Raw genomic sequence first — 16,016 nt, 5'->3', positions numbered from 1 at the left:
CTGCCCGGCGTGAGCCGAGACGCGCTGTGTGATTGCCTGGGAGAGAGGAAGGCGCTCCAGTTCCGGGTCAGGCCCTTCTCCCGCCTCCCTCGGCCTTAGCCATGGCGAGTAGCAGCGGTGCTGGGGCGGCGGCGGCGAATCTGAATGCGGTGCGGGAGACCATGGACGGTGAGTGTCCGTTGCGCTCCCTTTACCTTGCCTGCCTTCCCAGAGCCAAGGCCCCCAGGCGGGAATGAGCCTGGGGAGGACTTCAGGTCCCCTTAGTGCCCCAAACGGCATCTTCCAAAATCTTTGGTAGGGACCCGCCAGGGCCGCAGGGCTGATGGCCCTATCCCTTGAGAGTTGTCTCCACCGCTGCGTAGTTTGTCGCGCGCGCTAGGCGTTGCGGTCCCTAGTCAGCCGGTTGCGCACCGCGTCCCTCTCGCGCGAATGCCGCGCCCCCTCTATCCCGCGTCCCAGGTCCGCCCTACCCGCCCGATCTCCTGCGGTGACAGCGCCACGCCCACCCCCACCCAGTACACCCGTTCCCTCCTGAGTGCCGCGTCCCACCCGATTCCCACGCGGGGCGCTTCGGGGGTCCCCAAGGTTGGGATCCCGGCGGGGCCAGGGGCCAGGTGTTTGGTCACTGCTATGCTTCCTGTTCTTCGCACTTAAGTAGGCACCTTTAATATCCTGCGAATGAACAAGTTCCCCTTTGGTCATAATTATCCTAGTTTCCTCTTGAAGCGGGTGACACCAGTGCCCAAGTGCTATGGTGTCGCTTGTTTTCGGCCCCGGAGGCACCTGTGTGTGAAGCCTACACAAGCGTTGCAGAACACGAATTTTGTGTCTTGCGGTTACCCTCTGTCTACCCTCTAATGTCGGTTCTGCACTTTATGCCCCTGTGGTGAGCTTGGACTAGATACTGAAACATCATTGAGCCTGTTTAGTTTTTTTGTTTTTTTTTTTTTTTTTCCGTAAAATAAAACCCTACCTCCAGGAGTTGTGAGGATTTAAATAAGACAACCATGTAAAAACATATCAAAGATGATCAATTATTTTTATATTATTTCAGATGGCCTCTCTCGTAGTGTTCTTTCTTTGTCTCCTTTTTACTCACATCCACCTGTATTATGAGTGTTTGATCGATGTTGTTATTTGCAGTGGGCCTAGACGTTTTCCAGGGTCTACTCACGTCAGCTTCCGTCTCTGTTAAAAGATAACCGTATGAAATTCTCACTGCTGTATCTCTCTCTCCTTCACCGTAGGCTCTTTTTTTTCTTTTTTGAGACAGAGTCGTGCTGTGGTTGCCCAGGGTGGAGTGCAATGGCGCAACCTCGGCTCACTGCAACCTCCGCCTCCCGGGTTCGCCTGCCTCAGCCTCTGGAGTAGCTGGGATTACAGGTGCCTGCCACCACACCCGGCTAATTTTTTGTATTTTTAGTAGAGACGGAGTTTCCCCATGTTGGCCAGGTTGGTCTCGAACTCCTGACTTCAGGTGATCCACACGCCTCGGCCTCCCAAAATGCTAGGATTATAGGCGTGAGCCACCATGCCCGGCCTCATTTTCTTATATAGCACTTGCAGAGGGGCTGCTGGCTTTTTCTGCACTGGTTCTGGTTTTCTTTTCAAAGAATTACACTTTTAGAGCCTTTGCATCTAATTTTTCACTTGTTCAGTATCTACCTTGCTGTTTTTCTGAGAATGTTACTCTTAATATTCAGCTTATTTTTCTATCCTTTTTGATGTATCAACACTTAATAGTTTTATTTTGTAAGTGGATTTATGTATGAATATATATATGTGTGTGTATATATATATAAATTTACTATCTTGTATATTTCCTTGGAAAAAGGTAGAGTATAAGACCTCACTTCTAGCCTATTTTCTTAGGTTAGCTGTACTTAGGTTCCTTATGTATATGGCCGCAGGATCCCATTTGAACAGAAAACTCACATTTTCTCTGGTGGAATCACTGATGTACAATTGAGAACTGATGGTTTGTGTTGGCTGCATCATCAAGATCTCTTCTGAGAAAACTTGGTGTGAAATGAAGATTATAGAGAGAGTAAGAACACAAAAAAGTGAAGTAAAACAAAAAATGAAGGAGAGGGGATGTGGTGTTACACAGTATTTAAATCAACCCATGAGATCAAAAATGAAATTTTCAAAACTTTTTGAATACCATTTCTCCCCTCAATGGCAGCATTTGTGAACCTCCCTTTAAGTCATGTGAATTGCAGAACTCTTGGCTACATTTGCATTTTGATCATGAAATGAAAGGATTTTGTTAAAGACATGGGAGGAAGCAGGCTGACTTTCTATTAATAAATTATCTGTGCACCTCACTCTGAAAAGAACTATCTCTGCCTATTTAGAATAAGGTCTACATGAGATCTCTGCTTTCATCCTTATATCCCTAAAATTCTACACGCTTAAAATAGTCTTGCCTTTTCAACAACACCCCCCCCCCAACCCACTGTGTATGGTTGCCTCTTTTGCTTTTCAACTTTTTGGTATGTTAGGTACTCTCTATTGATTGCTTTTTATACCTTAATTTTTATTCTCTAAAATCGTCCTGTGCATCTGAATTTTAATTTTGATAATTATTCCTTATGAGAGGCTTTATCATAGCACTATTTTTTTTTTTTTTTTTTGAGACCGAGTCTGGCTGGAGTGCAGTGGCGCGACCTTGGCTCACTGCAACCTCTGCCTCCCAGGTTGAAGCTGGGGATGGGAACCAATTCTCCTGCCTTGGCCTCTGGAGTAACTGGGATTATAGGCGCCCGCCACCACGCCCAGCTAATTTTTGTATTTTTAGTAGAGACAGGGTTTCACCATGTTGGCCAGTCTGGTCTGGAACTCCTGACCTCAGGTGATCCACCCGCCTCAGCCTCCCAAAGTGCTGGGATTATAGGCATGAGCCACTGTGCCCGGCCTGTAGCACCACTTTACATATATATATATATGTACTAGTAAGTACGGGTGCCTGTAATCCCAGCTACTTGGGAGGCTGAGGCAGGAGAATCGCTTGAACCTGGGAGGCGAAGGTTGTCGTGAGCTGAGATTGCACCACTGCACTGCAGACTGGGTGACAGAGCTAGATTACATCTCAAAAAAAAAAAAAAAGGAACACGTTATAGAGAAGGGAGTTAAGAGAATCTATGGTATATAGATTCCATTTGACTAGCACTGCAAGGCAGTACCAGCGAAACAGTCCATGCTACCACCATCAATCCAGTTGCACATTTGAGAAAGAAATCTAGAAGTCAGTCTTGCTTTCTCACCTCCTCTGCCTCCTGTTCTTCACTAAGCCCTTTCAATTCTTGACTCATTTCAGATTGGCTAAATATCTCCTGTTCGTACTACCCACCAGTCTTTTATTAAAATTGTGATATAACTGGACTTTTTAAAGATTCATTTGATACTCAGCCAAAAAGTCCTGAAAATGCAAATTTGATTTTTTTATGTTCCTATTTTATATCATCCAGTAGCTTTCCACAGTTCTGAGATCTTCACTAGGACTTACCTCATATTTTATACCCATTCACCCCGTTAATTACATTGCCTTCACAATAGCAGTTGAGGTCTGTGAATTTACCAAGTTCCCTCTAGTGTAGGGACCATCACACAAGCTGTTTTCTTTGCTCTCACCCATCACCCTTCCTCCTGCCTCTGTATTAGTCTGGTTGATTTCTACTCACTTTTGATGTCTAAGTGTAATTGTCACTTCTTCAGACAAGTCTTTGCTAAACACTGTGTCCTTCCAAACTTGGTAAGGTGCCCTTGTAATTTGTTTCAGAAGTATTCCACTCTTTATTTATTTTACTTATATCTGTAATCAGTTATTACTTTAATATCTATCTCTCCTCCTGGACTAATATCTGTGAGGAGTGGGACCATATATACCTTGTTCATAACTGTATTTGCAGCAGTAGCATAATAGGCACAAAATACATATAGTTACAGGTTGATTATCTCTCATCCAAAAACCTTGGGACCATGTTTTGGATTTCAGATTTTTTTTTTTTTAATATTTTCACATACATAATGAGATATCTTGGGGATGGGACCCAAGTCCAAACACAGAATTCTTGTATGTTTTATATATACCTTATACACATAGCCTGAAGGTAATTTTGTTTTTTTCCTCAGGGATGCTGAATGAACTGTGTATTGTGCACCTGCATTTTGACTTTGATCCATTATATGAGGTGTGGAATTTTCCACTATGGTGTTATGTCAGTACTTAATAAGTTTTGGATTTTGGGGCATTTCACATTTCAGATTTTGGGATTAGGAGTGTTCAACCTGTACTGATCATATGGTAGGCACTAAAGAAATAGTTTTTGATTACAGGCGATTTGTGAAAATAGGAAGTAAAAATAGGTGTCCATTTGAAAAGAAGGCTTAAAGAAGAAACCACAAATGAGATGGACTAAGAAAACAGCATTGAGTTATATGAAGGGAGGATAAAAGGCAGAGGAGAAAAGCAAGAACAAAGGCATGAAGTCAGGAATAAGCATAGCCTTTATACGTGGGGGGTCTACCATGAAGAGAACAAACTGGAAACTGGAGAGAGAAGGGAGAGAATCAGCTGAAAAACTGTTAGAAGCATCATAGAATTCATCAAGGTGACTGGTGATTAAAAAGTTTAATATGTAGTGTTCCAGTATACTGATGGTAACCACTTAGAATGTACAAGGGCTAAGTAGAATCCATTTGTGAAGACAGTCAAAAATAAAGTGAAGATTCAATATGGTAGATTGAGCACTTGCTGAAACTCTAAGCATATAAAAAATAGGACATAGTAAGAAAATATAATTATCAGGATAGACGTGTTCAAAAGCAAGAAGGGAAGTCTCCATTGATAAGGAAGAGAGAGGTTTCCCCCCAAAAGAAAGGAGCAGATGGGAACCACAGCAGGGGATTGTCGGGAATAGAACCTGACAAAGCATGCTACCCTGCCTCACTGAAGCTGGGAGTCAGAAATGTGCCATTTGTCACAGCCAGAGATTGAGAAGCACCATCCATGTGTTTTTTGGATCTGGACCAAAAATACTACAAGGCCTGATCTAGAGGCCTAAAGCTAGGGTACGGCTTCCTATCTTAGAATGGGCCACCAGTCCAGGACACCTAAAATAAATCTATGGAAGATGAGTTTTCAGCCAAGAATGACAAAGCACCTAAGGTAGATGAAAAACATGAGCAACTAACATGGAAAAGGAAAAAGAGGGAAAGTGGTAGTAACAGGGAACTCTTTTTTATTGAGCCCTACCGTATGCCAAGCACCATTCCAAAGGACTGCAAGGCAGTGTCAGCAAAACAAATGGATACCATTCTAAGTGTATCCTTTAATTCTCACACTAATCCTTTAAAATAGGTACTCTTATTATCCTCACTTTCGAGAATGGTGAAATAAGGCACAGAGAGAGTAACTTGCCTACTAAATACTGCAGCTAGAATTTGAACACAGGTAGTCTGGCTCTAGAGATCACTCCTAACCACTGTCTTTTGCTGCTTGCTTATACTCCAAGAAATAGAGATAATAGAGCAATCTCAAATACAGTTTAAGAATATAGCCTTAAATAGATGAAGGCAGGAACAATAGCTGTGAAATTTGTCACTATAAATAAGCATTTAGTTATAAAACAAGTGTTTATGGTGAGAAATTAGAAATTAGAAATCTTGAAAGCTATTGAAATAAATTTGAAATAAATTCAGCAGATAATATGAATAACAGGCTGGATACAGCTGAAGAGCCAAGTATCAGTAAATTGGAATATCAAAACTGAAGAAATGAAAATGGGAAGAGCTGTCATCTTCCAGCCAAGTTGGAGTAACAGAGATTAGATTTATGCTTCTACTTGAAACAACCAAGAAAACTCAGGTAAAGCATACAGAACAATGGTTTTCAAGACACTGGACATCAGGCATCAGAGTACAGTGATCCCTTAGAGACAGGAAACAAGCAAAGTGATTTCTTGGGTTGCCCCAGCTCACTGCCTTCAGAGAGTTCCAGGCCTCAGTATAGCAGGGAGAACCCAGGCGGAACCCAGTGGACACACTGAAGTGAGTAGGAGGAGTTTAGAAGACCTGGGAGACCAAGGCAGGTAGAGTTTGAATAACAGTACCTGAGAGGGGAGAACTGCACAGAAAGAATGCTGGAGATCTGTAGACGTGTCCCCCTTAAGTATTCAGAGCATTGATTAGCAGATGTGTGAGGAAAGTACTCAGAAAGCTGGGAGGGAACCATCTAGAAGGATTAGAGTGAACCGTGCACTGTGCTTACACAGGGCTGAGGATAGTGCCTGTAACTACCAGCCAGAATGGAAATCTTTGTAATTCATGAGACATTGGATACAGTACTCAGAATTCTTACCTCAATCATAAGGGGAATAATTAGCCCTATGCTAAACAGGGCTCTGGTCCTGCCTAACAGATCTAAGAAGTAATATCCGAAAGGATCAAACCATTTCCAGATAATGGTATCTCATTATAAAGCTCAAGAATTAGAAATACAAAACTATCCGGTACCTAAGTAAAATTCTAAGTACATGGCATCCAATCAAAGATTACCAGGTATGCAAGGCAGAACAGTATGACCCATGATGTGAAAAATTCAGTCAATTGTAACGAACACCCCCCCGATCACACAGATGTTAGAATTAGCAGACAAGGGCATCAGAACTATACTCCATATCTCCAAAAAGTTTAGTAGAGGCATGGAAGACATTTTTTTTTTTAAGACTCAAATTGAACTGCTTTTTTTGTTTGTTTGTTTTTTCTTTTGAGACAGAGTTTTGCTCTTGTTGCCCAGGCTGGAGTGCAATGGCGCAATCTCGGCTTTCCACAACCTTTACTTCCCGGGTTCAAGCGATTCTCCTGCCTCAGTCTCCCAAGTAGCTGGGATTACAGGCATGTGCCACCTTGCCCGGCTAATTTTGTATTTTTAGTAGAGATGGGGTTTCTCCATGTTGGTCAGGCAGGTCTCGAACTCCCGACCTCAGGTGATCTGTCCACCTTGCTCTCCCAAAGTGTTTGGATTACAGGCGTGAGCCACTGCGCCCGGCTCAAATTGAACTTCTAGGGATGAAAGTGAATATCTGATATGGAAAAAATGGGAGGGACCTATCTCATGAACATGATAAATACTATAAGAATTTTCAGAAAGACTTAGACTTAAATTAATGGGTGACTAAATATTGATAACTTGTCCATTCTTCCCAAAATAATAATGTAGTTTTTATACAGTTAATCAGAATCCAGTTGGAATTTGTTTTTAGAATTGATGAAAAATGTTCAGTTCATCCAAAGAATAAAAGGGCTTATATAAATGAAAGATGACAACGGAATGTTTACCCTACTACATCCAATGTAAAGTTAGAAATTAAATGGTTGCCCTTACAAAAGATAGACATGTAACAAATTTGTAAGTATATGGGAATTTACTATGAATAAACGTGGCATCTCAACTGGGTGGGGAAGACTTAGGTCATTCAATAAATTTTACTGGGGCAACTGGCTCATTTCTGGGAGGAAAAGTTAGATCCTATTTTCCACCCAAACTCTAGGGAGATAAATACTTATGGGGGGTTTTGGGAAATAAACTTTAAAGTGCTGGAAGAGAATACTGGTGGATATAATCTTTTCATGGGGAATAACTTTCTAAGCATAATGCCAAGGGGAAATGATATAGGAAACAATAGATAATATGTTGACAGTTGACTTAAAATATTCTAAATACTCTCTGGGAAGCAATCATAAAACAAAATTCAGTGGAACCGGTGTACTTACAACCTGTAATGGAAGGGATTCTGAAAATCACTTTGGAAACCAAGTTTCTCTGTTTGTGCTTCTCATGTTAAAGACAAAGAGTTCTATCAACTACAATAAAATGCAGTACTATACAAATGAAGTTTAAAAAATATAAGGTTTCATTTTTATTATTAGATTCAACAGACATGATTACACTGTCAAATTGTTATAAAAGTTTCTAAACACTTTTAAAGCCTTAAATATGTACATTACCTTTTTTTGACTATTGTATGTCAATTCAGCAAGTTAAATATGTATATTACTGACTGAGCAGTTCTACTTCTAGAAATTTATCCTAATGAAATAAAATTTAGTATGTACAGATTCTTACCAATATTATTTTAATGGGAGAAACATGAGAGCAGCCTAACTTTTAAAGTAACAGAGTAGTTAAGTATATGTTTCCATAAAATGGAATAATATGCAACTAGTTAAACTGCATTTTAAAAGAATACTAAAAAATAAGCGTTCAGAATTATCCTAAGTATGGTGGATACATGTTAGATATTAAACAAGTGCTAGAATATATAGCAAGATGTAAAACGCAGTTATGTGAAGGGAAGGTGTAAGTTTATATTTATATTTAAGTTTCTAAAACTAAGTAAAAGCAAGAAAGTATTACATGCAGATTTCCAAAACCTGGGATGCTGTGCTAATTCCTTGGTATTGTGCAGTGATATATAAATTAATGAAAGTACTATATGCATATTTTTAAATGCTGTAAGCCTTAAGTTTTTTTTTTGTATCTTTTTTCAGTTCTGCTTGAGATTTCAAGAATTTTGAATACTGGCTTAGATATGGAAACTCTGTCTATTTGTGTACGGCTTTGTGAACAAGGAATTAACCCAGAAGCTTTATCATCGGTTATTAAGGAGCTTCGCAAGGCTACTGAAGCACTGAAGGTTGGAGATTCCTATTAGTTCATTCTAAATAAAGATGCTTTTATTTAGAAAAATGATTAATGATGAAGTTATGGGAAACATCCTGGTTAAACAAGGTTAAACTAACATGCAACACCACTAGAAGACCAGGAGCTCAATAGTGTATGTTCATATCATAAAAATTACTACTACCAGGCCGGGCGCAGTGGCTCACACCTGTAATCCCAGCACTTTGGGAGGCTGAGTTGGGCGGATCATGAGGTCAGGAGATTGAAACCATCCTGGCTAACACAGTAAAGCCCCATTCTGTACTAAAAATACAAAAAAATTAGCCAGGCGTGGTGGTGGGCACCTGTAGTCCCAGCTACTTGGGATGCTGAGGCAGGAGAATGGCGTGAACCCAGGAGGCGCGGAGCTTGCAGTGAGCCAAGTTGGCGACACTGCACTCCAGACTGGGTGACAGAGTGAGACTCCGTCTCAAAAAAAAAAAGAAAAATTACTACTACCATGGACCATGTTATGTTTTCCCAGAAGTCTGTTTTTAGAATTGTGCTATTTGGTGAGTAAAATTGTGCCTGCTCCAGAAGAGGCATGTTGAGGTCCTAACCCCGGTCCCAATGAATATGACCTTATTTAGAAATAATGCCTTTGCAGATATAATCAAATTAAGATGAGGTTATCCTGGATTAGGGTAGATCCTAACCCAATAATTGGTGGCCTTATAAGAGAAGAGAAATTTGGACACAAATAGCCAAGGAAAGTTAAGGATTTTCTGTGGCCACAAGAAGCTGGAAAGAGGCAAGGAAGGATATTCCCCTAGAGCTGTCAGAGAGCATGACCCAGCTAACGCCTTGGTTAAATATGTATAATAGGTATGGATTTCTGGCCTTCAAGCTGTAAATAGATTTTTGTTGTTTTAACCCACCTAATATGTGGTTACTTTATTATGGCAGTCCCAGAAATCTGATACAGATTTTGGTACTGGGAAGTGGGGTGTTGCTTTAACAAATACTTAAAAGTGAGGATGTGGCTTTGGAATTGGGTATTGGATAGAGACTGGAAAGTTTTAAGGTGCTTGATAGAAAAAGACTAGATTTCCTTCAAGAGGAACTGTTTGTAGAACTGTGAATGTTGAGGCAATTCTGGTGAGGGCTCAGAAAGAAGAGAAAAGAACTGTAGAGAAAGCTTCAGAGTTTTTTCGAGACTAACATTAGGATCAGAATGTTGCTAGAAATGTAAATGTTAAAAGCACTTTTAGTGAAGACCCAGATGGAAATGGGGAACATTTATTGGACACTAAAAGAAAGGTGGTCTTTGTTAGAAAGTGACAGAATGGGCCAGGCACAGTGGCTTAATGCCTGTAATCCCAACACTATGGGACGCCAAGGTGGGTGGATCACCTGATGTCAGGAGTTCAAAACCAGCCTGACCAACATAATGAAACTCCATCTCTACTAAAAATACAAAATTAGCCAGGCGTGGTGGCACATGCCTGTAATCCCAGCTACTTGGGTGGCTGAGGCAGGAGAATCGCTTGAACCCAGGAGGCAGAGGTTGCAGTGAGCCAAGATTGCGATATTGCACTCCAGCCTGGGCAACAAGAGCGAAACTCCATCTCAAAAAAAAAAAAAAAAAAAGAAAGTGACAGATTGTGGCTGAATTATGTTCTACTGTTGGAAGGAAAATAGAATATGTAAGCAATGAACTTGGATATTTCATTGAGGAAATTTCCAAGCAAATTGTGGAAGGTGTAGCCTGATTTCTTTTTGCTGCTTAATAATGTGACACAAATGAGCAATTGAGTAAGGACCTGCTAAGAGAAAAGGAACTAGCATTTGAGAATTTAGAAAATTCTCAGCCTGTCTGAATAACATGTTCTGGAGACAGGGCTAAGAGTGTGGCTACACTTTTGTGAAGACATTAGGTATGTGATAGAGCCACTCAACCATCTCAGCACAAACACTGCCAGCTTGGACAGGATGAAGTGAAAGAAGGCTGTCAGATTAGTGGGATTGTTTAGACAGGAAACTGGCTGATAGAGCTGCTTGGCTGAGGGCCCATGTGTTATCCTTCAAGAAAAGGAAAAAGTGACTCCAAGAGTGCCTCAGAGACCAGGGGACTGCTGCTGCCACCAGGTTCCCAGAGGGCTACCTTTTTTCAAATTCAAATTAACCACCTTTTAATTACTCAGATTGGCAACTAAAAACATGTCCTATTCTCTCTTCCACAGACTTTCTGATTTAAAAGCTTGTGATTTTATTTTCCTTTTTATATAGCACTAACTCACTTTGAATACTGAAACTTTAAGTTAGTTCATCTTAAAACTTGTCCAAAACATGGGCTCATAGAGACGGTCAATGGGGGAGAAAAACAAACAAACAAATAAAACCTTCTGATACCTGATACAAAGTGACTTCTCTTTTTTCTTACCTTTAAGAAAACAACTATTTAAAACATGCAATTTACATATCTTTCAGATTATTTTCCAATGAGTTCTTATTCTTTAGGTTTGTTTTTGTGCTTTTTAAAATCTCTTGATTATTAAATCTAACTAAAAAGGGTAAACCACATTTGTAGAGCTAAAATGTATCATAAAGAGAATATCCATGCAACCATCACTGCCAGCACCAGATAATCCCCCTTCTGCCCCCTCCCCAGTCACTAACCCCTCTCTCTTGCTCTCCTCTCCAGTAACTACTATCCTCACTTTTATGGTAGACTCTGTATTAGTCCATTCTTGAATTGATATAAAGAAATACCTGCTGGGCATGGTAGCTTAAGCCAGTAATCCCAGTACTTTGGGAGGCTGAGGTGGGCACAGCACTTGAAGTCAGGAGTTCAAGACCAGCCTGGCCAACATAGTGAAACCCATCTCTACTAAAAATAAAAAAATTAGCCAGGCATTATGGCAGGCACTGTAATCACAGCTGCTCGGGAGGCTGAGGCAAGAGAATCACTTGAACCCAAGAGGTGGAGGTGGCAGTGAGCCAAGATTCACGCCACTGTACTCTAGCCTGGGCAACAGAGGAAGACTTCCTCTTAAAAAAAAACAAAAACAAAAAAACCGGAGACCACATAATTTGTAAAGAAAAGAGGTTTATATAGAAAGCATAGTGGCATCTGCTTCTGGAGAGGCCTTAGGAAGGTTACAATCATTATGGAAACAAAGGGGGAGAAGGCACGTCACATGGCAAAAGCAGGAGCAAGAGAGGGAGAGAGTGAGGTGCCACAGTTTTACGTAACCATAACTCTTAAGAATTCACTCACTTTAGCGAGTACAGCACCAAGAGGATGGTGCTAAACCATTCATGAGGGATGAATTCGGTCAACTCCCACCAGGCCCCACCTCCAACATTGGAGATTACAATGGAGATTACAACATTGGAGATTACATTTCAAGGTGAAATTTGGGTGGGGATGCACATCCAAACTATCATTCCCTCACTGGCCCTTCCCAGATCTCATGTGTTCTTCTCACATTGCAACATACAATCATGCCTTCCCAACAGTCCCCAAAAGTCTTAACTCATTCCAGCAATAACTCAAAAGTCCAAAGTTCTGAGACAAGGCAAGTCCCTTCCACCTATGAGCCTGTAAAATCTAAAACGAGTTATTTACTTCCAAGACACAATGGGATTATAGACATTGGGTAAACATTCCCATCCCAAAACGGGTAAATCAGCCAAATGAAAGAGGCTACAGGCCCCATACAAGTTCCAAACCCAGCAGGGTAGTCATTAAATCTTAAAGCTCCAAAAAAATCTCCTTTGACTACAGCTTGAAAAGCTTGAAAAGCTGCAGACACTCAACAATGCAAGCCCACGAAAGCAGCCATGGGGGCTTAACCCTGTAAAGCCACAGGGGCAGAGCTGCTCAAGGCCTTGGGAGCATACCCCTCCCACCAGTGTGTCCTGCATGTGGGACAGTGAGCCAAGGTTCTTCTCCTTGCCTTGTGTGGTTGCTGCTCATGAATTTTTTTCTCATTTTTTTTTTGTTTGTTAATTTCTTTCAGTTTTAAAATTAAGGTAAAGAGAAATTGTTCCTGCTGTGTTCTATCTTTATCTAGAATTCCTGGTATTTAGAATTTAACTGTATGGTATTTATTGTCTCTTTTTTGGAATATGTAGGATAACAAATCAAGGGTATCTTGAACTGTTGCAAAAAACTGTTGGTCTGAGACATTACTTTTTTCTTTTGCTCTTTGGTTGACTATTTAGAAAACAGTAACTATTTTTTGTGAATTTTTTTGCTTTTTACTTTCACAGATTTGTATATTGATGTGGTCTAAGTCATTTATAGTAAAAGTAGCTAGCTATGTATCTCCCTAATTACATAAGTTACTCAACAGCCATAAATAGGCCACTTTATACATATCTCCCACAGCATAAATAGGATTGTTAATTAAGTGCATTTGATTAGTGATTCTTTATTGACATTGAATTTTTATATTATCTCCTTAGTTCTAGGATTTATGTGTAAGCAGTCATCTACATATTGTAATTTGAGAAGTTCTGAGCAAAACCTACTTTCCTGTATCTTCTATTTTAGTACCCCAGTGTCTTAAGTTATACCATTATGGTGGAGTCCTGTGGACTAAGGCTTGCCCTTTCTCTTACAGATGTCCTGTACTGTTACTAATACTTTAGTGTAAATCTGCGATGTGTCCCTGTGTAGGTAGGTCTTATAAAAAGGAGTTAGAAAGGTAAATGAATTAAAATACTAATACATATTTCTAAAATTAAACTTATTTAAAATTATATCTTTTTATATTGATGTTAAGAAATTTTTTAGGTAGGATAATAGTATGGTGATTTGTTTAAGTCTCTAGAAATAATGTATCAAAGTATTTATTGATGATATGGTATCTTGGAATTTCTTCAGAATCACCTGGGAAAGAGTAGTAGTTAGGGATGTAGATGAGACAGGATTAGATAAGATGTTCATTATTCATCTTTTGGTCTTGTTCTCTCTGCCTTGTAGCATGAAAGGTCTTCTTCATTTTTAATCCCTATTACTAGAATAAAACACACAGAAACAGACAAACTAATGAAGTCTGTGGGAACAGGTCTGCCATAGGTTAATGTTTCAAGTAGCAGTATGTTTTTTGTGCTCTTAACTATTATTTTAGGTGATATAACTATTTTCCACTGTTAGCCTGTGGACTGTTAACTGTACATTTAAAAGGTAGTCCTGATGTATAGCAAAACATGAAAAGCACTGCATTACTGTGATAAAAGTGATTCTGTTTTATGGGGAATAGTTGTTTGTTAATGACAGTGCAGTATTGACAAATTTATCTTCATGATGCCTCTTTTTCCATGGTTTTATTGTAATGAATCTTACTTTCTTGTTCTAGGCTGCTGAAAATATGACCAGCTGACTTTCTGGAGAAATTCTGATGAGATATGTCAAGCTCTGCAAGAGGATTTGAAGATTGCATTGTAGTTGAGAATGTACAATGAAATTACTGCATGCAGCAGTGTAGAAAAATTTTACTTTTTGAAAGAATTATAAAACCATAGCTTTATAAATCAGTGGAAAGTGGCTTACAGAGAGAACTATCAGATGTGTTTACATCACATCTTATTCACTTTTTTTAACAGCTCTAATGCTTTGGCATTGCTATGTTCATATTTATGTATTCCTTATTTATAGCTCTGATAGCTTTAATTTTCTAAGCAGTCTATCTATCAGATGTGCACATCTGCTGTGCCAGGTTGAAGTATAGTGGAACCCATCAGTAGTAATGTGTAGTAGTTATGACTTGTTGACATTTCCATTATAAACTTTAATTTTGAATTGTTTATGCATTATAACTGTGGATTTATATTGTATTGGGCTGAAAGTTGACAGGATTTCAGCCACCATTTGTGAATTTTTATTTAGATTCATTATGTATATCAGAATCTTGTTTTTTGAAATAAGAGCATGGAAAACATTTCTTGTAATCTACTCTTGAGCAAAGAATATTTAGTTTTTTAAACAGTTTGTTGGGCAGCTAATAGTGTGAACCAGGTCATTTTTGTATTGAGTAAAAAATCAAACTTTGAGAAACTTGGATTTTAAAAGTAATGACAATGCTTAGGTTAGTATTATTTGTAATTTGAATCATTTACATCTAATGAGAATGTTAGTTGAGAATGTTTTCTTAAAGTTTTATATCCTATAAATAAAGGAATAAAAAAATTTGTGAAATGAAACAGCAAACATGCAAAATTCCTATTTACTTTTATTACATAAAAGTAATTTTAGTGCTTACCTAATAAATCTTGAATGGTTATTTAATAAATTATTAGATGGGTGATGTGTTTCAAAAGATACTTGCTATTTTTTGAAGAAATAAGGATTTCCAGTCATTAAACAAAACTAAACAATCTTATTAGATGGGTGATGTGTTTCAAAAGATACTTGCTATTTTTTGAAGAAATAAGGATTTCCAGTCATTAAACAAAACTAAACAATCAAATGTTCTATATTAGGAATCTTAAGTATGGCTTTTTTTTAAAAAACCTTCTTAACATCTTGATGTCAAGGATTATAAGTATGGCTTTTCAGAATTGTTTTGTTTGTCATTATTTTTGCCTTTAAAATTTTAACTCATCAAAGTGAAGATTAAAAATAAATTTTAGAAAATGTAGAATAGTATTGATTCTGTTCCTGTAATAGAATCTCAGTGGAGTTTTTTTGCAAAACTAATATGGATTTCATCTGATTTTATTATTTCTTAAACTTTAGATTTTATTGGGTACCATTTATATGATTGTACAAGCATTCACTCTTCAGTAGCATTTTTTGTTTTTCAGACAAGCTGAAGTGGTTTTATTAAGATTTAGTAATATTTAAATAGCAACCTTCTCTGCCTTTTTTTTTTTAATATAGAATTTTGACCATTTTGACTTTTTAAATGCCTGGCATCTTTACCAAGTAAACTGGAAGATCTGTTACTGGTAGAACAGGTTGAGGAGACAGTAGGAATTTGTAAAAAGTCATTTGATTGATAATCAACACTACAAATACTATGTGTTATTTATAAAATCATAAAGAACACTTTTGTCAAACTCCAAAATTTGTATATACTTCCAGGACATAAGAGTTGATAGTATTATTTATGACTTTGTAGATTAAGTTATTTATGTATGAAACAAAGCAGGAAAATATATTGAGAAGGGATTGTGTTTACAGAGGACTTCTTTAAAGTGTCACATTTTTAAAATGTAAACATTTTTAATGCATACTTAAGTAATATTTAAGAAACTAAACAAAATAATGATACAATTGCAGTGTTGTGCTTGTTGTCAGTGACAAAAATAAAACCATTTTGGTGGTATTGGCCTGTAC

At 38.6% G+C, this 16,016-nt stretch overlaps 1 protein-coding gene across 2 annotated transcripts; it reads left to right on the top strand.

The window, feature by feature from the left end:
• The first annotated feature begins 17 nt into the window (after window positions 1-17).
• On the top strand, window positions 18-16,005 carry MZT1 (mitotic spindle organizing protein 1). Of its 2 annotated transcripts, XM_055360195.2 has the most exons (4): window positions 50-168; window positions 8,554-8,699; window positions 13,297-13,352; window positions 14,035-14,171. In XM_055360195.2, exons 1-3 carry the CDS (start codon window positions 102-104, stop codon window positions 13,327-13,329), a joined length of 246 nt encoding a protein of 81 aa, XP_055216170.1. In that variant the 5' UTR covers window positions 50-101; the 3' UTR covers window positions 13,330-13,352; window positions 14,035-14,171. The 2 variants fall into 2 exon arrangements, with proteins under 2 accessions (XP_004054639.1, XP_055216170.1); XM_004054591.4 differs by lacking the exon at window positions 13,297-13,352 and having other exon boundaries at window positions 18-168; window positions 14,035-16,005.
• The last annotated feature ends 11 nt before the right edge of the window (window positions 16,006-16,016 follow it).

Source organism: Gorilla gorilla, chromosome 14 (genome assembly GCF_029281585.2).
Source record: "Gorilla gorilla gorilla isolate KB3781 chromosome 14, NHGRI_mGorGor1-v2.1_pri, whole genome shotgun sequence".
Lineage (NCBI taxonomy): Eukaryota > Metazoa > Chordata > Mammalia > Primates > Hominidae > Gorilla > Gorilla gorilla.
The sequence above is the reverse complement of the archived record's forward strand: the minus strand, read 5'-3'. Positions and strand labels throughout refer to the sequence as shown.

Coding starts and splice junctions, on each gene's coding strand:
- MZT1 (XM_055360195.2), top strand. CDS start 102: ATGGCGAGTAGCAGCGGTGCTGGGGCGGCGGCGGCGAATCTGAATGCG. Junction 169..8,553: donor GGTGCGGGAGACCATGGACG/GTGAGTGTCCGT, acceptor ATCTTTTTTCAG/TTCTGCTTGAGATTTCAAGA. Junction 8,700..13,296: donor AGGCTACTGAAGCACTGAAG/GTTGGAGATTCC, acceptor TTTCTCTTACAG/ATGTCCTGTACTGTTACTAA.